The sequence below is a fragment of the Salvia miltiorrhiza genome, chromosome 2 (genome assembly GCF_028751815.1).
Source record: "Salvia miltiorrhiza cultivar Shanhuang (shh) chromosome 2, IMPLAD_Smil_shh, whole genome shotgun sequence".
Classification (NCBI taxonomy): domain Eukaryota; kingdom Viridiplantae; phylum Streptophyta; class Magnoliopsida; order Lamiales; family Lamiaceae; genus Salvia; species Salvia miltiorrhiza.
The window spans coordinates 50,121,997-50,147,693 of NC_080388.1; the positions used below are offsets into that span (position 1 = coordinate 50,121,997).

Sequence of the window (25,697 nt, forward strand, 5' to 3'; positions counted from 1 at the left end):
GAGATGTCTCCTCTGCGATTACAACCTCTTGAGAGTGAGGATCCTTGCTCGATTATTGTTTGGTTTGAGAAAGTTAAAGAAATCCGACAAACTGAAGTGCATGCGATGTTTGCCGCAATCGCTTGGTCGACTTGGTATGCGAGGAATTTACTGGTTTTTCAAGGGAAGGAATTGACTCATGGTGACTGCCTTAATGTTGCCCAAAGAGCTATTTGGACAATTACACCGGTTTGCTCTCCAACTCAATCGCATCCTCCTCGGTTGATGGTGAGCAGAGATGGACAGATGAAGGTTTCTTGCGACGCGGCTTTAAGAGATGGAAAGGGTTCTGGTTTTGGGTGTGTTTTACATAATGTTGATGATGTCTTTTTGGGCTGCCGTTATGGGTTTCGATCAGGTGCTTACACATGTTTGGAAGATGAAGCAATGGCGGTGTTTGAAGGAATTCAGTTGTGTGTGGAGCAGGGGATTAGGGATGTCATCATTGAAACTGATAACCAAACTCTTTTCTGGATGCTTCATAAAAGGGATTCTGATCTTTCCTATTTGGGGGACACTTTGAAGAAATTTTTTGAGGCGGTGGATACCATTCCTTTGGTGGCTTTCAGTTGGACTCCTCGTGAAGGGAATGCAATGGCTGATAGAATCGCTAGTTTTGCTATTGATAATTCTGTTTTACCTGTTTCCTCAAGCTCTTTGCCTGCTGTACTGAACTCTCTTTTGGTGGAGTAATATCTTTCCTTTGGGTTCTAAAAAAAAACATTCGAAGTATGTGCGTGCCAAAAATTAAATGAATGTTGATACATTTTTTAAATAAAATAATTAAGAAATCACGATCATAAAGATCCTACATGGACTCCGTCAATGAAGTCTGATTCAAATGACATAGTTGAGTCATTCAAGTTTTATTTTTTTTGCAAGGTCTTGAGTTCAATCTCATCTGTATACATGTGATTTTTTTGTCTTTGTATGAATAGTGATATTGGTACCTTTGCGTGGATATTTTCTCATATTTGTATGGATAGTGGTACTAATACCTTTGTGTGGATAGTGATTCCGCCTGCGTGCAATTATTTTTCCACCTTCTTATAGTGTGGATGTCCCACCTTATTTGATTATTGTAGAAATATCATTTTATTTGATTATATAATAGATATCTATTATAATTCTAAAAATAAATAAATAAATAAATCCTACATGGACCCCACCCCGTATTGAAAGGACCCGACCCGTTTGGGCAATTATTTCCCCCCCCCCTTTTGTTTATCCTGCCAAAATCGGAGTTGGGCCCGACAGAAATAGCACATTATCTGTTCATCTTCTAAAACTGAAAGTAGGAGTCAGTATCACTTTCTCTAAATTATTTCCTATTTCATTCCTTTTATTTCACTTTTTCCTTTTAGCTCTTTCAAATTTGTGATATTTGCTTTGCGGAAATCTTTGCAGATTCCGTATATATTATTTTGAAAAAGACTGGTTCGGACTAAATAAGCGGAGGGAGCGGATCCTTCATTAATGTGCTTAGAATCGCGTCACGATATGTTGTTCGTTTCAACTTCATTATTTTGGCTTCTATGACTTAATGTTACTCCATTTCTCAACTCTTTTGTATTAGTGATTTATAGGTTGAAGAATTAAAAACAATGAGCAATGCAGAACATCTCTTGTTGTGTTTATTATAAGCTATTAAACATTGACTCTTTATTAAGGCGATGGCTACAACTGTGCTAGCAATTACTCCCGTCGTCTACGAAATAAACTCCCATTTGCCCTAAAATTTATGTCCATCAAATAACCTAAAATTTATGTCCATCAAATAAACTCATATTTTGCTTTTTGGACAATTATGACATCCCTTATTACCTATATTTATTACTCCCTCCGTCCACCAATTCAATGCCTACTTGCCTTTTTGGTCCGTCCACAAAAACAAGGCCTACCTATTTTTGGTAAGTTTTTATTCATTATTTAATCAAAAAAGTCAAAGATTCTTTACAAAAAAGTGGGACCCTTTCTCCACTCAACTAATAAAAATACATTTTTTCTTAAAAAGTGGGACCATTTCTCCACTCAACTAATAAAAATACACTTTTTTCTTAAAACCCGTGTTTTTTCATAGAGGCCTTTAATTGGTGGACGGAGGGAGTATCTTTTACTACTGATGGGCCCACCCCACAACACCTTTATCATTTTTATATTCTATATTTACTACTCCCTTCGTCTTATAAATAATGGCTTGTTTTCCTTTTTAGGTTGTCCCACAAATAATGACATGTTCCCTTTTTAGGTTATAATTAATACTTAATTAAAATTTTTAATTATGCTAACAAAACCCTAAATATCTAATTATTTCACCCTTCCATTCCAATTCCACCGCCTCCCATCTCCCATCTCACTCTACCGCCTCCATCTTTCCAATTCCACCATCTCCTATCTCGCTGGTTCCATCCACCGCCGCCGCCCTTCATTGGTTCACTCACCTCAACCCTCTGGCGAAGGCGCGACGAAAGCCAGAGACGACTACTCGCCGGACTTGTAGCAGTAGCAGCAGCGAAGGCGAAGGCAGCAGCGCCTCTTCTCTCTACCCTTCTCCACCTGAGCCGCCTTCTCCTCTGCCAGCTTCTCCTCCATTAGCCTTCCCTCCGCTGGTCGCCGGAGTTCTCTCCTCCGCCGCCTTCTTCCACCAACAACACTCAACTTCTCCTTCAACCGCCAAACCCTAGATCCTTCAAACCCAGAAACTGTAGCGCCGCCGCCTTCACCATTCAGAAACTCTAGCGCTGCTCCACCGCCTCCGTCATCCTCAACCCTCGCTCGTCTCCACTGTCTTCTCTTGCGCCGCCTTCACTGAAAATCCCCTCCGCCAGCCAAGCCAACGCTGCACTCTGCGTCGAGATCCACGCCGCCAACGTCCTCATACACTGCCTCGACCAGATCCAGGCCGTCATCTGGTAGGCGATGCTCGATCATCCCCTTCTTCGTGTTAGTTTAAAAGACTTTTTTTTTCCTTTAGATTTTGGATGTAATTTTCGTGTAACATCTTGGAGTTGGAAATGTAACATCTTTTGTTGTTAATTTTGATTTGTATTTTCGAACCTGTGGATGTTTCTCTACGTTTTGGTTCTGTGAGTACTTGGAGTTCGAATATGTGAATGGATCCATTGTTGTTTGAAATGTCTGTAGATGGATTTGGGGGTGGAGAGTGAAGGGAAGGCGCTGGCCTTGCCGGTGATGAAAGCGCCAGCTGCAGTAGCAACTAATTTTGGAGGAAGAAATGTTATTTTATTAACATTATTTAAAACTAATTAACCATTAATTAAATATGTGGGCCATACAACTTATCTACTAATATAATTCTCCTTAATCTCCGTGCCCAAAAGAAATGGGCCATTATTTCTGGGACGGAGGGAGTAACATTTATCACTTATGGGCCAACCTCACAATACATTTATCACTTTAGTCAACTACCCTTATATTTCACTCACAACACCTTTATCAGCTTTCTTAGTTTATGAAAATATACTGTTTTAATTCAATAATTACATGTGTTTTCCAATTAATTCTTTTCGTACCGCAAAAGCAGCCCTCTTTATATTCGAACTTTTCTTGATTTATTTAACACACACACACACACATATACATATATATATATATATATATATTTGTAAATATTTATTCAATTGGACATTTCCGAATACAAGTCTAGTTATTGAGTTGAATATGGAAATAATAGTATATATTTTCCCCAATTTTCTTTTAGAAGATTATTGTTAATCTAGTAGCATCTAGCATAGGCCCATTAGCCAGCGAACCAAATCAAAACATGGCTTTAAGGAACTATAATCAGAAGGAACTTCAAGAGAAGGATAAGGTGGACGAACAGAGAGGTCTTGAAGAATCAGAGGTGATTAGGAGAAATGAGATTCAAGCCCTGCTCTCCCTTCAACTGAAGAATAAACAGATGATGCTGCAACAGAAAGCCAAAATCAAATGGCTCAAAGAGGGAGACACTAATTCGGGTTTTTTCCATAGGGCAATTCGTGGGAGACGTGTTAAAAACGAGATTGGCGGAATGCTCTTTGATAACTCGTGGATATCTAAACCGGAAGATGTTAAAGCAAGAGTGAGAAATCATTTTGAAGCTTTTTTCAAAAGGAAAGAACGACTGATGCCCGATTTCCCCCTGGACTTCATGAGGAGGAAAATTTCAAATGACGAGAGGCAGTGGCTGATCAGGGATTTTGATCTGGACGAGATTAAAGAAGCAGTTTGGAGCTGTAGTGGAGACAAGAGTCCGGGACCCGATGGATTTAACTTCACATTCTGGAGAGCGGCGTGGCACGTGGTTAAAGAGGACTTACTCCAGGTTTTGAAGGAATTTCATGAAAGCGGCAAAATACCGAAAGGTGGTAACGCCTCTTTTATTGTTTTGATTCCGAAGAAAGAAGGGGCTGGGTCGCTCGATGATTTTCGCCCAATTTCTCTTATCACTAGCTTGTTCAAAATTGTGGCTAAAATTCTGGCTGAGAGATTGAAGAGGGTTATGGGGTCGATCATTTCCGATAATCAAAGTGCTTTTGTCAAGGGTCGCTTCATCCTAGATGGGGTGGTTATCCTGAATGAAGCTATTTTTGAGGCAAAAAAGAAGAGAGTGGGCCGTATTTTCTTCAAGATTGACTTCGCAAAAGCATACGACTCTGTGCAATGGGATTTCTTGGATATGCTTCTCGATCGACTTAACTTTGACGGAGTTTGGAGGAAGTGGATTAAAGGGTGTCTGGAATCTGGAATGGCAAGTGTATTGGTGAACGGGTCATCGACGGGAGAATTCAAAATGGAGAGAGGTTTGAGACAGGGTGACCCGTTGTCACCTTTCCTGTTCCTTATCGTGGCGGAAGGCCTCAACGAGTTCATTGAAAGAGCAACGGAGAGGCAGTTCCTGGTCCCGGCGAAGATTGGCAAGGATAAAGTGCCCATTTCACATCTACAGTACGCGGACGATACTATCTTCTTGTTGGAGGCAGATGACAGGAATATGGAGAGCGTAAAAAAACTCCTGATTCTCTTTCAGTTCGCCTCGGGTTTAGCTGTAAATTTCGACAAAAGTTGTCTTCTGACAGTGGGAGTGGATGAGGCAGTTGAGAGGAGATGGGCATCGCTCCTCATGTGCAAGATCGGTTCCTTTCCGTGCAACTACTTGGGTACTAAAGTGGGGGGGCGCAGCAATGGTGTTGGAGATTGGAAGTTTTTGATTGAAAAAGTTTCAAACAAAGTGGCAAGCTGGAAGAAGAGACACCTTTCGTTGGCAGGGCGAATTACTCTAGTCAAGTCGGTGTTGCAATCCATTCCGGTATATCAATTATCCCTCGCTTTCATACCTAAAGCGGTGATTAAGGAACTTAATTCACTGTTCTCCAAATTTTTGTGGGGAGGAGGCACACAGACGGGGGGTATCACTTGGTTCAAGTGGAATGCCTTGTGCCTAAACAAGGATTCAGGAGGTCTGGGGTTTCGGAATATCGATTGGTTTAATCAGGTCCTGTTAAGTAAGTGGCTCTGGAGATTTTTAGGGGAGGGGAAAGCTCTGTGGGTAAGGGTGATCAAATCGATTTATGGGGGGCTAGTGTGGGGGGAAGGGGGTGAATGTTCGGTGGCGGGAAGAGGTGGACAGAAAGGGTGGTGGCAGAAAATTGTGGATAAGGTAGGAGGAATGAGAGATCGGTGGTTCATCAATAATTTGAGGCGAAGAATTGGGGATGGGCTTGATACCAGCTTTTGGGAGGATGTGTGGGCGGTTGACAAACCCCTTAAGTTTGTGTTTCCGAGATTGTATAATTTGAGCCTGAACAAGAAAAGGCTGGTTGGTGAAAGCGGATTTTGGGAGGGAGGGTCGTGGGTGTGGAGGGTGGAGTGGAGGAGGGAGTTAAGGGAGAGTGAGAAAGGGTTTGCGGAGGATCTCCAGTTGGTTATAGCTGATTTTGTTCCTTGTGTAGATGTAATAGACGGATGGAACTGGAAGGCGACACCAGATGGATGCTTCACAATCAAGTCGGCATATGAAATTGTGGCAAAAACAAGAGAGGAGCAACAAGTTTTACCTTTGGAGTTGGCAAAGGTTTGGAAGGCCCCAACACCAAATAAAGCCAAGGTGACGGCATGGAGATGTCTTAGAAACAGATTGGCAACATGTGATAATCTGAGTAGAAGAAATGTCCAGATCAGCGTGGAGGAGAGATGGTGCAATGCCTGTGTTTCTAGTGAGGAAACGACGGAACACCTGTTCCTCTATTGTCCGAAAGCAGCGGCGGTGTGGGACCAGATCTTTCAATGGCTTGACATCAAAACGGCAAATCCGAGAGGTATTTTTCAACACTTCATTTCTTTCATTGCGGCTGGAAAAAAGAAGAGAGAAAGAAGACTGCTTAAAGCTTTGTGGGTGGGAACAGTGTGGTTGCTCTGGGAAAGCAGGAATGGTAGTCGTTTTCGGGACAAGGCTTGGGATATTGATAGACTTGTTTTACAGATTAAGGGGAGACTTTGGAGTTGGAACGAGGCCTACAAAATCGTGGAGTTAGGAATTACTTTTACTTCTTGGTGTTCCAAAGACTTCAAACTTGTTTTGTTGTTTTGATTGGCATTCCTGATGCCTTGATCCCTTTTCTTTTAATAAAATTTTTACTTTACTGATCAAAAAAAAAAAAATCGTGTTAATAATGAGATATCAGGATATCTACATTTTGATGGGATCCGGCAACGGGGCGGAGATTACTTTTCCACCTATATTCATTTACATCGGGCCGAATTGGGACGGAAATTACCCAACAAAGAAAGGGTATTCGTCTGGTACCCATCAATTTAATTATTTATTTATTTTATAAGATTTTTTTATACAATAAGCATTTTATCCATTTCATCAAATATATAAAAACTCAAAATAAATAATAGTATTATTCAACATCACAGATAAACCATAAATTTCACAATTAAAACTTAAATATATCTTCTAACAAAAACTCTATTAAATTATATAAAAATATGATCGGGGCGGGTACCTATACCCCCGAATCCGATCCGGGTATAATTTTCATACCCGCCCCCGAAATTTCACCCTCATACCTCATACCTCATACCCGACCCATTAGAAGTGGGTACCCGCGCATATTATTGCCTTCCCTAGGCCAAAATGTAGATATCTTCTCAAAAACAAAAAAAAATCTACATTTTGATTTTTCAAAAATAAAATAAAATAAGATATCTTTATTTTGAACACAAGTAGGATCTCTATTTTTTTAATATTTTTTTGTTAAGTATCTCTCTCCCTCAGTTAAATTGAATATTTGAATTTAGTACGATGATCAAGTCGAATATTTGAATGTAAAAAAAGAAATTATGTTTTCTAATTAGTTTTCGTAGAATAAAAAAATTAATTGCCAGATGAAGACCACACACAAATCATAATAGAATATTTATAAGTATTACTATATTAAAGTGTATAATAAGATACATATAAATATCCTATTAAAATATGTGTGTGTCCACACAATGGATACGTCGGTCCCATGCTAGGCACATGATTTGCAAATGGGATCCTTTGTCCTAAATGTAGTGTGTATTAATGTATCATTGTTAAAAAAATTTATATAATTTTTAATTATTTATTATTTAATTTTAATTTATTATGCTTTAATATAATATAAAAATAATTAACAAGAATTCACTCATTCAATTAGGATTTATAATTATATTTTTTTATATTTAGTTGAATTAATAATAGATTATTTGAGTTCATTAATTCAAAGTTAGGATATATAATTTTTTAAATTTCAATTTTTAGTGATAAATATTAATTAAACTTCATAATATAATAATAATTTTTATTTTTATAAAAAATAATTATATAAAAAAAATCAAAAGTGGTATACGACTGTGGTCACACCAGATGCTGGGACAGATGATCCTGTCTTCATAATTTGTAGCACTCACACCGTATGAAGTCCAAAATTAATTTTTGAATTGAAAAATCCGATTTCAAATAAAATAAAACAGGCCCAATTAAAATTTTGATGAAGCCCAATATTTTGATTATCCATCCTCAACAATTATTAGCTCATGGATTAATAAAATTTGCTTTGTTAATTCTGATGAATGATTTGAAAGTTTGAATTTTTTTCGTGACTTTTAGACATTCTGTTAATGTAAAATTAGTTTTCTACTCCCTCGGTCCCATTACAAATGTCTCATTATTTTTGGGCATAAAAATTAAGAATTGTATAATAAATAAATAAAATAAATTGATAAAAAAATATTTAAATATTAAGTATAAAGAGAGAATATATTACCAAAAAAAAGAATGAGACATTTGTAATGGAATGAAAAGAGTATTATATTATCATTATATAAACAATTCAACAGTATCTGTAGATATACTTTTTGAACTAAGGATTGGATCTGTCATTGTACTTGCCGTGTTTAAAACAATTCTATGTGCGTATTTTTAGCAACAAGTTTAAGGATAATGTCTATGCGATTCTTGTGGATATAATCCACATCAAATCTTCAGATTTTATTAAGTATTACTCCTTCCGTCCCACCGAGCTTGAGTCGTATTCATTTTCGGGTTGTCCCACCGAGCTTGAGTCATTTTATTTTTTGGCAAAAATTAGGCAATTTAAAGTACTAATTTACAAAACTAATTGCACCCCTTATTATATTCTCTCTCCTACTTTATCACTTTATTACATTCTCTCTCCTACTTTATCACTTTTATACTACACATTTAAAATACTAATCTAGTAATCTACAACTTCTTAATTCTCGTGCCAAAAAAAAAAACGCCTCCGTCCCACCGAGCTTGAAGCGTTTCTTTTGGGCACGAGAATTAAGAAGTTGTATATTAGTGTTTTAAGTGTGGAGCAAAAAAGTGATAAAGTAGGACAGAGAATGTAATAAAGTGATAAAGTAAGAGAAAGAATGTAATAAAGTGATAAAGTAGGAGAGAGAAGGTAATAAGGGGTGCAATTAGTTTTATATATTAGTGCTTTAAATTGCCTAATTTTTGTCCAAAAAGGAAATGACTCAAGCTCGGTGGGACAACCCGAAAAGGAATACGACTCAAGCTCGGTGGGACGGAGGGAGTATTAGATTGCAATTATAGATACACTCTATTATCCTCGTTGGAGTTTTATTCAAGACATAATTGTTTTTAGGATTTGCCTATGTAAAGAGAGGGAGATAAACGATTTTTTTGTCGCTTTTATTGATATTCTATTGACCTTTTGTAGAATATATTCGTTCCTATTACCGGTTCATACAGTGCGTGTGTGTGTGAACTTGTTTGTCGCTTGTTTCATCTTATAAGTGAGGTTGTTCTCTTTTGGTTTTTTTTGTTCTTTCACCAGCCCGTTCGTGGAAGATTAATTTGTTGGGTTTAGGTGGTGAATCTGCGGCATTCACACTTAGAGAGTAACTCGTTGTCTTGCTCTAAATTATTAATCATTTGTGGAGTTTTGGGAAGATATAGAGGCATAGTAAGGTCGAGTCTTATCGTGTAGGTTCTTTATATATCTTGACTTTATTTAGTGGATAATTTATCATGGACGTGCCCCACAGAGATAGGTGTTTTATCACCGAATTGGCTAATCATTCTTGGTGCATTCTTCTTTATTTTAGTACAATCTATGATATTATATCTGTACACGTGCTTACTTTTCTTGTGTGCAAGATTTAATGTGTTTGGATAGGTAACAATCTCACGTTGTACGCACAGATTTTCTTTTATACAATAATTGAGTCTGTGATTGATAATTCGGTCCCATCTAATCACTCAACTGAATGATTATTTATCAGTCCTCTATCAATATTATCTATTCAATCCACTAAAATAGATATAATTGATATGATTTAAGAATGATTAAATAACCTACCAAACTTTAAGGTGATATATAATCGCTCAATTGCTTGATTAGAGTACAAACTTAGTTATCCATCACGAGCCCAGTTGTGCAAACCAAACACTTGATTAAGTTGAATTGCTTTATCAATCATGGCTTATCACTCAAATCAAACGCCTCCTATTAGATCTAAAATTTTGATTAGATCAGATAAATTAATACTCCTTTCTTTTCATTATTATTGTCTCATTTATTATTTTTGAATTGTCTCATTATTATTGTCTTAATTCTTATGTCCAAAAATAAACATTATTTAATAATAGAAGGGAAGGACTGAAGGAGTATAATTTACTGGAGCAGGTTTATGGCTTGGGCACAAAGTCATCAAATTTTTAGTCAACTATGTTGCCCCTTCACACAACTATAATCATTTAATTTTCTTAAGAGTGCCAGCTTTCATATATAATATGAATTTGAGTCCCAATGAAACAAAGTTAATATCTAAAGGGCAAACAAAAGGTTATTCATTGGGTATTCGTGATTTTTTAAATTAAAAGTTTTAGAGCTGAATTATATCAATGTTCTATAGATTTGAATGTGACTATGAATTTTATGAACGAAAAAAAAACAGAGTAAATTTCTAATTTTAAAATATCAATACACATGTATGATTTACATTATGCTACTTATCAATTAAATACTAAAAAGGTGTTGCAATATTATATCATCAGAACTTCGGATACATTTTTGCAATTACTATTTTTTAATGGGACAAAATGATATAATACTCATTTTAAAAGATAAAATCTAAAAAGTATACATTTTTAATAAAGGGTAAATATCATGAAAACCCTCAAAATATTTTCTAAACCCTCAAACTATTAGATTTTTATCAAATATATTCCGCATTTATTTTCCGATCACAAAAAACGTGATGTGGCTCGCCGGATGCCACAATGTAATTTATATTCTATTTTTTTTAAATGCAATGACAAAAACGCCGTCGTTTCGTACCATATCAGTTTAAAAAAATCCACTCTGAAATCTAGAATTCACTCCTATCGTGTTTGAAATTCACACTAATAACCTAAAATTAGGGATAAACACGATAGAATATGGTACGAAACGAAGTTGTTTTTTTCCATGTCATTTTTAAAAAATAGAATATAAATTACATTGTGGCATCTGGCGAGCCACATCATGTTTCTGGTAATCAAAAAATAGATGCGGGATATATTTGATAAAAACCTAATAGTTTGAGGGTTTAGAGAACATTTCAAAAGTTTCAGGGTATTTTTGATAAAGTTGATATAGTTTAGGGGTTTTCATGATATTTACCCTTTAATAAAACATATAAATATACTCATTTAAGACATTTTTACCTTTATGTCAAACATTAATGTATTTTGCACTGATGCTCAACTTGTAATCTGCTCAACTTGTAATCGTCAAATGTCGTGCATTAGTGTATTTTCTAAGCGCTCGACTACTAATGCTCGATTGCTCGACTCGCAATGATTGAGCATGTCAAATATTGGTGTATTAATCATTATTGCCCGACTCACGGAAGTTGAGCTTGTCAAGCATTAAGATATTTATTACAAATATGCTAATGCTCGATATACTCGACTCGCAATGTTCGAATATGTCGAGCATGAATGTATTTATCACCAATGCTAGCCATCCATTAGTCGAGCATGTCGAGCAAAGTTTGCGATTTCAGCAAATTTTGTGAGTTGAATAAGGATAATTTTGTCTTTTCAAACTCAAAATGAGTATTTTTTATAATTTTCTTTTGTAATGAGCATTTTTTTTTTAATCTTTAAGAATGGGTAAAAGCAACCATTAACCCGCACACAACTCAATTAGCTCTTCTTCTTCTTCTCCCTTTGATCTTTTAGTATCATTTAATTTCTTCAAAAGAAAAAAGAAAAGCCATGGGTGTGATTGTTGACGAGCAAGTACTGACATGCTCCATTCCACCAGCTAGGTTTTTCAAAGCATTCATTGTTGATTCACACAATCTGATTCCTAAGATTTTGCCTACCGTTTTCAAAAGCATCGAATACACAGGGGGCAACGGCGGACCTGGATCCATCAAGGTGCTTCATTTCTACGACGGAGATGAAGTGAAGAGCATGAAGCACAAAGTGGAGGAATTGGACGAGGCAAACCTTGTGTACAAGTTCAGCATAATCGAAGGTGAGAATATGGGGACGGATTTCGAGGCGGTGTCGATCGTGAGCAAGGTGGAAGCAGGGCCTGACGGAGGATGCATCTTTAGATCGATCAACACATATACTACCAAAGGAGATAATGAGAATGTGATCCAAGCAAGTATCAAGAAAGCTAAGGATGGTCTTGCTGGTTTCTTCCAGGCGGTGGTCGGACATCTGCATGCCAACCCCGATGCATACAACTGAAAACTATATATGATATGGCCTTTTCAAAAAATAATACTTTGTGTTTGTGTGTGTGTCATTAATTTCCAAATAAATTTGATTTCCTTTTCACGTTGTGTGACCAATTGTTGAAGAGTTGCTAAGTTGTACTTCTATCTTTCTTTCAATTAATGATCATCAATAAATCGTTTTGTTTGAATTAAAAAAAAAAAGCAACCATTAACCCTTTTTAATGTATCAATACTGCACCTTTTAATTTCGAGCAATCACGACATTCTCATTTTTGTAATTGAAATTTATCTCAGAAACAATGCCGTTTCAACCCCAAAAAACATTGAAAGCTGTTGAAATTGTAACAGATCATATGCCGGAACTATAACTTTTTGGTGTCTAAATTACAAAATGTAATAAATTTATTGGGAAATTAACTAAAAATAAAAAAACATAGTTGTAGTTGCATGATAACGGGAAAGAGAGGGAAGACCCGGGGATAGACAAAGTGAAGAGAAAATGAGTCTCAAATTTGGGCACCAAGAAAAGTTTGAACATATGATATATATGAGCAATGCATCAAAAATAATCTCAAGAAATGGAGGAGGACAGAATCAGCCAACTCCCAGATGCAATTCTTCAACAAATCTTGTCCTTGATCGACATCAATCAAGCCGTTGAGACAGCCGTTCTCTCCTCAAGATGGAAAAACCTCTGGTTTTCCCTCTCCGATCTCAACTTCCACCTCACCCGCTTCCCTCACTTCATCTCCAACTTCCTCTCTCATCGCGACGACGCCGCCCCCATCCGCAACTTCCACCTCTCATTGGACACCGGTGGGCCGGCCCACGAATTCGTGGAGGAATGCGCGTACTACGCCGTCAGTCACGGCGTCCAATCCCTCCGCCTCCACGCTCCCGGCGGCCCACTTCTGAATCTCCCTGCCGCGTTTTTCGCCTCGACAACGCTGCGGGAGCTCCATCTCAGACAATTTAGCGGCGGGATTTCTCTACCTGGAAACTTTTGTTTACCACATCTGAAAACCCTGTATCTTGAAAGCACTCGCTTCTTCAAACATGATTTCCTGTATACTATCCTCAAGGAGCCGTTTTCGCGCTTCCCGGAGCTCGAGAAGCTCACCCTGCGCCGGTGTATGCTGTATAGGCTTGTCGTTAAGGCTCCCAAGCTTAGATTTCTTGAAATTATTCAGGAACGATTGGAGATGGAAGAGATTTCTGCTCCATTGCTAACTTGGTTTAGATATGAGGGGCACTATCCTTTTGAATGTCCCAATGTTAATCTCCCAGTGTTGGAGGAAGTCAATTTGGACATTTATAAAAGATTCTACGAGGAAGGGATGCGTGTGAAATGTGTTAGGATGCTTCAACAACTTGGAAATGCTACCACTGTTGCATTAACTCTGGACATTCTCAAGGTAACTATATATCTGTGTCTCTCTCATGCATATATATATACACACTAGTGCTTACTTGTATGCTTGTTTTTCAAACTGAAAGGTTCTAGGAAAGGATCGTAGTTTGATTGAGCAAAAGCCTTGTCCATTTCCGTACCTGAAATGTCTGAAATTGATGAAAGGGCGTCGCGAAATTCCTAGGGTGCTACAGAGCGTGATGAAGTATTTAAGTGAGTCGGCGAAGGTGGAGTTTCCTGATGGTGTGAGTGTGGTTGAAGAGTACTCGGGAGACGAAGACGACAGTGATGATGAACTGGAACTCCCACAGCTGTTTGGAATAGAAGATGAAACATAATTATCAAGTTTGATTTTCGCATCTTCCACTAGCTTGCACAACCTGGCTGACTCAACTTCTAAACCTTAAATATCAATATCAACAATCTTTACAATATTATCTCTCCTTTTTTTTTTTTTTTTTTAATCCCAGACTTCTAAACCAAAAAATATTGGTAATTGTTTCTTCATCTTTTGGCATTGGGTATCAAACACGACAAGATGAAAAAGACAATTACCATTCTTCTCTGGTGTTGGGATATGCTTCTTTTAAAATGTTTTCTAGTCTAGCACTTCTGAAGTTGTTTAATTTTGTTGTATTTGGAGTTTTATCTTTTAATCCCATCTCATTCCTTGTTCGAGGCAAAATATTAAGGGTTAATTGCACCAAATGTCACCAATTTTGTCCGAATTTTATTTTTACCATAATTTTAAAAAATTTCATTTTTTATCATAAATTGAATTAGTTGTTCATTTTTCCCACGATTTTTAGTTCCGGTAACCGGAAAGTTGACGTGGCGCTGATGTGCATTTAAATTTAGGGTTAATTGCACCAAATATCACCAATTTTGTCAGAATTTCATTTTTCTCATAATTTTAAAAAAAATCATTTTTTTATCACAAATTGAATTAGCCGTTCACTTTTTTCCATAATTTTTAGCTCAGGTGACCAGAAAGTTGACGTGGCGCTGATGCGAATTTAAATTTAGACATAACATTGATGTGGAATATATATTAATTTAAAATTACTCAAATAACAAAATCACACAAAAAAGGCCTAATATCACTTGAATTAGAAAAAAAATCCCTAAAAATCGGCTGCCTTATTCTCTTCCATCCCAATCTCGCCGGCCGCCGCTGTGGGCCGTCGGCACCCACCGCCTCCTGTCTTCCATCGCGCATCTCGCTGCCAGCCGAAGCTTCGCCTGTCTTCCATCGCGGCGCCATCCATCTCACCGGCCGCCACCATCAATAATGTGTCTTCCATCAGTTGAAATAGTCGAAGCTCCGCCGTCCTCCACCCCCAATAAGCTTGAAAATACATAATCGGATTATCCCCGCAAATCATCACAAGTTACCATTCAAATCGCCGAAGCTCCGAGCAACGTGGGTGAAGAATGAAAAAAATGAAAAATTATGGGGAAAATGGAATTCGGGTATAGTTCGTGATATTTGGTGTAGTAAAAAAACGCAATTTTTTCAATCGCCGGAGTGGAACGTGTGTGGCGCGTGCCGACGAGCCACATCAGTGCCACGCCAACTCCGATTTGAGGAGGGAAAAAATCATGGAAAAAATGAACGATTAATTCAATCTAAGATAAAAAAATGATTTTTTTTTTAAATTATGAAAAAGTTTATGATATTTGGTGCAATTAACACAAATTTTAAATACCGACTTCTAATATTCAAAGACAAATTTTACCCATCTATCATAAAGCAAATAAAATCTAGAGGTAATTAATAGTGCTAACACCCACCTCTTTTAACTAAAGAGAACATATACCCACCAAAATTAAAAGTAAGTATATCAAAAAACCTAATTTTTATAATAATGACCAACAACTCAAATTATGCCACTTAAGCTCTAATTACCACCTAAGTCTTAAACAAGCTCGTATCTGATCATATGCTCAACAATCAACATGCTGCTAGGATCCCAAATTTTTGGGGGTTCAATTTTTTTGATTTTTTTAATAATATGTATATATAAATTATTTTTTCTTAATAATAAAAATAGAATTTCAAAGCTTATATCCGTCTTATGAAAGTTCTTTTTGTCATCTAGATTACACTATTAATGTTGATTTCTTTGTGCATTCTCAAATACTTTTTGGTTGAAAACTCTTTTGAATAATTGGTCAAAAAAAATTATGTTAATATATTGTTATTGTGTCATTAATATAAAAATATATATATATATATATATATATATATATATATATATATATATATAAGAGCCTATTTTCTAATTTTTGCTTAGGACCCTATGAGACACAAGACCGGAGCTGCTCCTAAAGTCCATAATATGTGGCCCAAGGTCCACAAGTCAATTTTGCCACATCTATAGACAAGAGTATTGGAGTGAGCATAAATAACAATAGCGAAAGCTTCTAAAGGTCAAACTTATTTGGTATCTAAATAAAAAAAAATTACAAAATGAACAGGGAGTAATTTATTCACAACTAACCGAAAATAATCATACATACTTGCTTGACAAGGGGAAGAGAAAAACCCACCCGGCAATAGACGTGCACTAAAAGTGAATGCAGAATTTGTTTTTAGTGACGATTGAAATTTAGATACCAAGAAATTTACCAAGAATATCAGAATCAATTACAATTCATCATATAAAAAAATGGAGGAAGACAGAATGAGCCAACTCCCAGATCCAATTCTCCTTGATCGACATCAATCAACAAGATGGAAAAACCTCTGGCGTTCCCTCTCCGACCACCCGCGATCGCCAACTCGCAACTTCCACCTCTCATTCGACACCAGTTGGCCGCTGAATTCGTGAGCTACGCCATGAATCACGGCGTTCAATCCCTCCGCCTCCACTGCAAGAACCCACGCACCTACTCACCGCCGCGCTTTTCGCCTGCGGGAGCTCGAGCTCAGGCAGTTCAGCTGCGGGATTTATGTACCTGGACAGTTTCGTTTACCACTCTTGAAAACCCTTTATCTTGACAGCTATCTGCTCGTCCATGGTGGTGAACTGTATAGATTTAGTTGAGCCATTCCCCTACTTGAAATGTCTGAAATTAATCAAACTTCGACGAGCGTATTGAACTACTTGACAGTGGGAACTTCGATGGTGTGGATGTGGTTGAAGAGAATTCGGATGACCAAGACGACAGTGATGATCAACTGCAACTCCAACTGCTGTTTCGAACATAATTATAGTCTCGTTTACGAATTTTTGACATGTTTGACTTAGCTTCTTGCGCTCAAATTTGGACAAGATCGATGGTGGAGAAATATCAATATCAACAATCTTTACAATGTTCTCTTGTTTTTTCGTGCTCAACCACAAAATATTGATTTCATTCATATAATATGTTTTCTAATGCACTCTTACAGATTAAAAGATAAAATTTACATGTAATTATATTAGTGGCTATAATTTATCTTTGTTATGTCAAAATGGATATATACTATTTTGGCTCTTTCATAATTACCTCTACTATATAACTTATAAAGACAGAAATATTGCGTGAGCAGGCCAGCTTGTAATTTTAACTATGAATTTTGATATCTATTGCGCGTTAGTAAAACTAATTAAGGTTGGTGGCTTGGAGTAAAATAATGACTGTTGGAGAACTAATCGCAGATATATAATGAATAATTGAACGATGCCATGGAGATGCGAAGATCAAAAAAACAAAAATGGAGATTTGAAGATAAATGGATCTACTCTGTTAAGACAGGGGCTGGTTCCAATTCGCCCTTTCTCTACCACGTTTCAACGTCAAAATGAATTACTATGAAAGTTAAAATCATTATGAAGATATCTTAAGATGATGCCAAAATTGGGAAATGATTTACTCGGTTAACCCAAAATAAAATAAGATATCACATACTTGCATGACAAGGGGAAAGAGTAAGACCCGGCAATAAATATATAGACGTGCTTCGCTGAAAGTCAATTGAAATTGAAATGAAAAAATAAAAATAAACACACAGAATCAGTCAATATCCAAATTTGGTCACCAAGAAAACTCCTCACATATATATTTATTACCAAGAAGATTGATCCTCCCCCAAAATCAAAACTCATCATAAAAAATGGAGCAAGACAGAATCAGCCAACTCCCAGACGCAATTCTGCTACAAATTCTGTCGTGTATCGACACCAATCAAGCTGTTCAAACAAGCATTCTCTCCACGAGATGGAAAAACCTCTGCTTTTCCCTCTCCGACCTCCACTTCCGCCTCAGCAGCTTCGCCGTCCACAGCCGCGCCACCTTAAAGAATCGAGAAGCTCTCTCCCACCGCTTCTCCCACTCCGTCTCCCACTTCCTCTCTCACCGCGACGGAGCCACCACCATCCGCAACTTCCACCTCTCATTCGAGCACAGCCATGATCTGCAGCTCTACGCAGACGCAGCATTCGTGGAGGAATGCGTGCTCCACGCCATCGACCACGGCGTTCAGTCCCTCCGCCTCCAGCTGCGCTGCCGCCCCGAACTCACTCTCCCCGCCTCGTTCTTCGCCTCCACGACGCTGCGGGAGCTCGAGCTCAGGCAGCTGGGCTGCGTGATTTGTGTACCGGAGCAGTTCTCGTTACCACATTTGAAAACCCTGTATCTTGAAAGCTCTGCGTTCGTGAATGATGGTCAGTATTTTTCTTCCTTGAAGGAGCCGTTTTCAGGCTTCCCGGAGTTGGAGAAGCTTACTCTTCGCCAGTGTTCGGTTTATAGGCTTGTTGTCAAGGCTCCCAAACTTAGGTTTCTTGAAATTGTTCAGAAAAATTCGTATTATTATTCTGATCAGCTGATGGAGGAGATTTCTGCTCCGTTGCTTACTTGGTTTAGATACGAGGGTTATTTTCCTTTCGAATGTTCCAAGGTTAATCTCCCAATGTTGGAGGAGGTTTATTTGGATGTTCATAAAAAACTACAACCGCATAATAGATATGTATTTTTTGGTGAAAAAACCATGCTTCTGAAATATGTTAGGATGCTTCAGCTACTTGGAAATGCTAAGATTGTTGCATTAACTTTGAGCACCCTCAAGGTAACTCTCTCTATTATATAATTAAGGTTAATCATAGTTTCTATTCCCAACTTTCAGCCTTCTCCAAAAATTTAAATATCCTTAATTTACGTTTACATTTCAAGAACCCTCAATTTTTGAAAAAGTTAGATTTATCCCATGTTACATAGCTGGATTCTAAAAGTTTAGGGCTTTTTCTATAATTAATTTTATAATTGCTGCAAGGATAAAAAAAAATCCAAATTTGAGGGGTTTTGAAGTCAAAACGAGGATATTTTTCTAATATAATTGAAAGTTAGAGACATAAATTATAATTAACCCTATATAATTAATTATATATACTAGTGTTGCTAACCTGTTTGCGTGTTTGGGGCTGCAAAGGTTCTTGAAATGGACCGTGGTTTGCTTGAGCAAAGCCCTTGCCCATTTCCCTACATGAAATGTCTGAAATTGATGAAAGGGCGTCGGGAAATAGCGACGGTGCTGCGGAGAGTGTTGAATTACTTGACGGAGGAGAATTTGGTTTCGGAGTCATTACTGAAGGTGGAGTTACCTCAAGATGTGGTTGTGGTTGAAAAGAATTATGAAGACTTGTTTGAAGACAACAGTGATGAACAACAACTTGAACTGTTGTTTGGTATAGAACATGAAACATCATCGTCTGCAATCTGATCAAATACTTCCTACGTCCCATTGATCATGTCCTGTTTACCTTTTTCGGTTGTCCTATTGATTTTGTCATGTTTCTGTTTTTAGTAGTGATTTTACACTATAAATAATATGGTCTCACACCTTTACACACTTTTACTACACTAATTTAATTCTCCTTAATAACCATGCCCAAAAGAAATGGGATAAGTCACTACAAGAAAAACGCCAATAGACAACGGACAAAACCCATTGTCTATTAGAAAATCAACTGTTGTAAATTAGAGTATTGTCTATTGGAGGGCGGTCATAGACAACGGTTTTCCGATCGTTGTCTATTCTCTAATAGACAACGGTCGAAAACCCGTTGTCTATTCTCTGATAGACAACGAACAAAAATCGTTGTCTATTCTAATATAGACAATGGTTTTTAAAATAACTTTTTTTGTAATTTATTTATATTTCCTAATTTTTTAAATATATATTTATCAATACTAAAAACTCATAATAGAAAACTAAAAATACATATATTAATACTAAAAATCCATACATTCATTCAAACATTATTAATCAAATATTACAACATCACAAATTTCATCCAACATCACAAATTTCATCCAACATTTGAATCAAAAGGGTGCGTCGTTTCTTTCTAAACATCAAATGGACAAGCTATGAACACTACCCACGCTCTCACTCTCCGCTGGGCGCTGCCTCCGCCTTCCTTCGCCCTTTCCTCCGGCGCCCCTCTCCCATCCACCAACTCCAAACCTTCCTCACTCCGCCTCCAAACCACCAAAAATTCCTCCACCACCGTCTGCCAAAGAGGGAATGAGAAGAGAATTTCAGTTTTTAAACAAAAAGGGGAACGAAATGAAAGGAATTAGAAACTAAAGAAATATAGGGTTTTTACCAAGGCAGACGGACGGCGGCGGCCGCGACTCTGCTGCTGTCGGTTGAAGATTTGAAGGGGAGAACGAGCGGTGGCGGCGGCCGGAGGAGGGCTGCTGTCGTCCGCCGAAGTGAGGGAGAGATTTTGTCAGATCTGGGGGAGAGGAGAGTGAGGACGGCGGCGCTAGTGTCGTCGGTAGTCAGGAGGGGGAGGCGGCGTGGCTGGCGGCGGCGGATTCTGTGGGAGCCGTTGCTTTGCCGGGAAGGACGAGCGGCGGCACCCACGCCGCTGATTTGAGTGCGGATCTGGGTGTGTGCGTTGGGTGTGAGAAGAGAGAAAGTGATAGAAAGAAAAGGGAGAGGAGGGAGAAGATGGCGGTTGGCCGCGATGGAGCTGCCGGGCTCCGGCGATGGAGCAAAGTGGCTGTGGCGGCGGGACCTAGGGCTGAGAGAGAGGGATGAAATCTGAGAGAGAGATAGTGAGATGGGAGGGGAGGGGGCGCGGCGCAGATAAGGGGAATAGTGAGAGAGAGATATATTATTACCTTATATTGTTTGTTTTTTAGACATTAACTTAATTTTAAATTGTATACAAACTTAACCCCACATTCTAGAATATGTTAATACTTAAATACTATTAATCATATTAAATAAATAAAAACTATCAAATTGCCCAATAAGAAATACTAGCAAATTATAGAGGCGGAATTACTAACTCACTAAAAATAAAAAGGATATATATGGGGATTGATTATTATACAAATCATAGTTATTGTAGAGAATAGGTTAATTTTAATGTTCTATGAAATATTATGAATTTAAAGTGAAAATTTATGAATTTAAAAAAATAGAACTTTTTTAGTATATGGAAATTGGGTTAGTGTTGGGTTTAAATGTTTAATATGGGTATAAAATGTTAATGAAGAGAAAAAAAATAAAATATTTTTAATTTTGTTTTTTCATAATTTATTTATTTTTTATGATTTTTATACCATATTAAATATTTTTTCATTAACTTAAATTTAAGATGTAGTATTAAGTATTCTTTTTATGAATTAAATTTGATGATGTTCTTAAAAAAAATTAAAGAAAAAAATAGTAAAAAAAAATTAGTGAAAGAAGAGAGAGAAAAATGTAGGAAAAAACTCCTCTTTTATAGACAACGATTTTTCCAATATCGTTGTCTATGACCGTCCTAAATAGACAACGATTTTTCAAAACCGTTGTCTATAGTTATAATAGACAACGTGTTTCAGAAACGTTGTCTATGACCGCCCTAAATAGACAACGATTTTGGATAGACAACGAGGTTCAGACCGTTGTCTATGACCGCCCTAAATAGACAACGGTTTTTCCAAAACCGTTGTCTATAATTATCATAGACAACCGGTTTAGAAGCATGTTGTCTATATTATGTTGTCTATGAGCTGAATTCTTGTAGTGAGTCTAATGGAACGGAGGGAGTATAAAATAACTTCCTCCGTCCCACTTCAAATGATCCTAAATTTTTCAACACGAAAATTAAGAAATGTGTGATAAAGGTGTAAAGTGGTGGTGGAATCATCCAAAAAATAGTATTAAATATTTCTAAATTTGGATGAAGTAATTTGAAAGGGGATAGCCTAAAATAAAATAAGGTCTTTTGAAGCGGGACGGAGTGAATAATATTTTAGCTTGCCCCAAGAGCTTCTTACGCCCTAATTTGGACAAGATGGTGGAGTCAAGTTTTAAACCTGGCTTATGTCAATATCAAAGAACTTTAAGAATATATTGATGACTGATGACTGTTGTTTTTATCTGATGTCTGGTGTTGATATGCTTCTTTTAATATGTTTTCTAGTATAGTTGGAGCTTTAAATTTTGGTCCCATCCCATTCCACTGGTGTATTTTATTTTTGTACTTTGATTTGGCTATGTCTATATACATTTTCTCCACTTTCAATGCACTTAACAATTTTTTTTTTTAAACTCGTGTCGCTCCCTCCTAAGAAGTTCTTTCATGGACGGAGGGAGTATATTTTTATTTTTAATGTGTTTTTTAATCTTTGTATAAATTCTAATTAATTTATATAAATGGAATAGAAGGAGTAATATATTCGACAACTAACCCATTTTTTTTTTACTTGAGGGACAATTAACCCAAAATAAAAAAAATAAGTACATATTTGCAAGTTGCAAGATAATGGGAAGGAACGTGCTTCCCTGAATTGAAAGTCAATAAATAAAAAACAGAACCGGTCAAAAAATCAAATTGGGACACCGAAAAGACTATCACATATGCAATAACGAAGAAGCAAGAAGATTGTTGCATCAAAATTAATCATTCAAAAAAAAAACGAAGACAGAATCAGAACTCCCAGACGCAATACTCCAACGAATCCTCTCGTTGATCGACACCAATCAAGCCGTTCAAACAACCATTCTCTCCACAAAATGGAAAAACCTCTGCTTTTCCCTCTCCCATCTCCACTTCCAGTCTTCCACCTCACCCGCCACACAATCTCTCTCCCACTTCCTCTCTCACCGCCACCCTCCGCAGCTTCCACCTCTCGCAGCTTCGTTCGTGGAGGAATGCGTGCTCCACGCCGTCCAATCCCTCCGCCTCCATGGATCTGACGCTCCCCGCCGCGTTCTTCGCTGCACGAACGCTGCGGGAGCTTGAGCTCAGGCAGTTCCGCTACGTGATTTGTATGCCGAAGCAGCCATTTGAAAACCCTTTGTCTTGAAAGCACTGCGTTCGTCAATATTATACCTTCGTGAAGGAGCCGTTTTCGGGCTTGTTTATGGCCTATGGGCTTGTTGTGAAGGCTCCGAAGCTTAGGATTCTTGAAATTATTGATCAGGATAATACGTATTCTCATTTGATGGGGGAAATTTCTGCCCCGTTGCTTACCTCGTTTAGATACGAGGATTATAAACCTTTGGAATGTTCCAATATTAATCTCCCAATGTTGGAGAAACTTCACTTGAACATTCATAAACAATCGGATTACATAGAAAATGAAAGAATGATGGCTCTGAAATTGTGTTCGGATGCTTGAGCAACTTGGAAATGCTAAGATTGTTGCATTGACTTTGGACACCCTCAACGTACCTAACTCTAGCTCTCTCAATCTCTCACATATAATTATGAATTATTCTTAAATTATAGTCCCAACTTTAATTCCATACTAACTTTTAGCTACAATTTGAGAAAATTGTTAAATTTGGCCTATACTTAACAAGGTTGTCAACTTAATGGCATGTGGATTAGAGTTTATCGGAAATTCGAAGAACTTGTGAAATTGTGAAAACTTGAAAATTTGAGTCAGAAATCCAGCCACAAAACTCTAATTCACGCTAGCTTTAGTTGGACGAAATATTTGACATAGATTATTAAATGAACAACATAAATAAGTATACAAGTTATATATGTATCTTTTCAAAATTCAAGCTAAAAAGTCAACGAGACCAAAATTCAAGTTATATTTTAAGAAGAACCCTATAATCTATACTAATGAAAAAGTGTCTTAGGCACAAAGTATCGATCCCTATTAGTATTTATATTTAAGGGTAATTATGTAAATTATATTACTTTCTGCATCCCATTACAAATGTCCCAGTTTTTTAAATGGGATGTCCTATTACAAATGTTTCATTCCCCTTTTTAGTAAATAATTAAGAGACTAATTAATTATGAACCCACCACCTATCTGAGCTATCTCTCTATACCTACTTTTACAAATTTCAATTTATTTAGCTCTTTTTACCAACTCATTTTATCTACTAATTACACATCTCTTAATCTCTGTGCCTAAAAATAATGAAACATTTGTAATGAGATGGTGGGAGTATTATATATTTAGAAAAATATATTAATTTATTAGATATTAAAATACTATAAATTTATTAATTAATTACATTATCTTATCCAAAATCTATTATATATATATATATATATATATATATATATAGGGGGCAGTTATTCAATAAACCACCCTTCTTTTAAGAATTACGAACTAGCAAAAATGCATGAATTTTATGTATAACACGCATGAATAAACTGTATAAAGGCATGAATTGCGAAAAATAATTTTTTGCTACATTTGGGATTTGAACTCAGGACCATGAATTTATCCAACAAGGTGATGAATCAACCGTAGATCTTGATGATCTAAGGGCTGAAAATGGTTCCCAATTTATATTTTAAGAAGCGTTCTTATTTTAGCCTTCCCCTATATATATATATATATATATATATATATATATATATATATATATATATAGAGAGAGAGAGAGAGAGAGAGAGAGAGAGAGAATATAGATACTTAAGTAGATAAATGAAAATAAATAAATAGGGTACATATCATGTATACATTGAATTGTATATAAATATTATCATACCTTGATATGTATGTGTTTGAAAATTCAGTATGAAATTTCTAAGAAAATACAATAAAATCTCAATAATTAATAATATGTTAATATATAGATAATTTAATAACTATCTAATCTATAAAAAAAATTCTTAATTTTGAAAATTACAATTTTAAATCAAGTTATATTTATTAAAAAATGAGAGATAATATTTAAATTAAATAAATGCATATATCTATTATCAATTCATTGTGTGGCTGATATTAGTGAAGATCCTAATGATGATCAAGCTCAAAATGATTCAACAATAGACTCATATTTTAACAAGTAACCATATAGTATTCATAGTTATAATATTTTAATATAATTCAAAAAAAAGTTATAATATTTTAATAATTATTAATTTATAATATTAATGGGACCTATAAATTTACTAAGGGTTCTCTAAAATATTATTATTTTATTATATTATTATTTTGTTAAAATTAATTATGGTTTGAATTGACTCAAGTTGGGATAAGAGAAATTTATTTGGTTTATAGAGTTTATTAATTTATTGAGTATTATTTTAAAGAGGTTTTACTATAATCGTAAATTCAAATAGATCAAATTGCTAATTAAAAAATTAAATAAATTATATCTGTATTTTTTACTTTTATGCATTGATTACCCGTACACTATACCCTCTTTTAGGTATAGTTATATATATATATATATAAGCGTTTGCTAACATGTTAATTTGGTTATTTGGAACTGGAAATTAAGGTTCTTGAAATGGACGGTGGTTTAATGTCTGAAATTGATGAAAGGGCGTCGAGAAATTGGAAGGGTGCTATGGAGAGTGATGAACTACTTGACGGAGGGGACTTTGCATTTCGAGTCGTTGGTGGTGGAGTTACCTCTAGCTGTGCTTCTCGTTCAAAACAATGACGACAGTGACCACGACCAACAATTTCAATGGTTGTTTGGATTAGAAGATGATGGAACATCATCGTCAAAAATGCAAAATTAATTTTTGACTGAGTGTTATCTTTTGGTCATATCCCATTCCTCGTA

At 36.5% G+C, this 25,697-nt stretch overlaps 4 protein-coding genes and 1 long non-coding RNA gene across 5 annotated transcripts; 4 read left to right on the forward strand and 1 right to left on the reverse strand.

The window, feature by feature from the left end:
* Nucleotides 1–3: 3 nt before the first annotated feature.
* Nucleotides 4–732, forward strand: LOC131009676 (uncharacterized). Its single transcript, XM_057937087.1, has one exon. It carries the CDS (start codon nucleotides 4–6, stop codon nucleotides 730–732), a length of 729 nt encoding a protein of 242 aa, XP_057793070.1.
* Nucleotides 733–11,740: 11,008 nt separating this feature from the next.
* Nucleotides 11,741–12,504, forward strand: LOC131011970 (major strawberry allergen Fra a 1.08-like). The gene has a single exon (XM_057939876.1). The coding sequence runs from the start codon at nucleotides 11,828–11,830 to the stop codon at nucleotides 12,311–12,313; it is 486 nt and encodes a 161-aa protein (XP_057795859.1). The 5' UTR covers nucleotides 11,741–11,827; the 3' UTR covers nucleotides 12,314–12,504.
* Nucleotides 12,505–12,664: 160 nt separating this feature from the next.
* On the forward strand, nucleotides 12,665–14,388 carry LOC131011971 (F-box/LRR-repeat protein At3g26922-like). Its single transcript, XM_057939877.1, has 2 exons — nucleotides 12,665–13,718; nucleotides 13,801–14,388. Exons 1-2 carry the CDS (start codon nucleotides 12,882–12,884, stop codon nucleotides 14,050–14,052), a joined length of 1,089 nt encoding a protein of 362 aa, XP_057795860.1. The 5' UTR covers nucleotides 12,665–12,881; the 3' UTR covers nucleotides 14,053–14,388.
* A 3,335-nt stretch (nucleotides 14,389–17,723) lies between these two features.
* Nucleotides 17,724–19,549, forward strand: LOC131011972 (putative F-box/LRR-repeat protein At5g02930). The gene is made up of 2 exons (XM_057939878.1): nucleotides 17,724–18,767; nucleotides 19,128–19,549. Exons 1-2 carry the CDS (start codon nucleotides 17,817–17,819, stop codon nucleotides 19,416–19,418), a joined length of 1,242 nt encoding a protein of 413 aa, XP_057795861.1. The 5' UTR covers nucleotides 17,724–17,816; the 3' UTR covers nucleotides 19,419–19,549.
* Nucleotides 19,550–19,904: 355 nt separating this feature from the next.
* Nucleotides 19,905–20,971, reverse strand: LOC131011973 (uncharacterized). Its single transcript, XR_009097154.1, has 2 exons — nucleotides 20,308–20,971; nucleotides 19,905–20,211 (listed from the first exon to the last, which is right to left on the reverse strand). It is a non-coding gene; the product is annotated as an uncharacterized LOC131011973 (long non-coding RNA).
* Nucleotides 20,972–25,697: the final 4,726 nt, after the last annotated feature.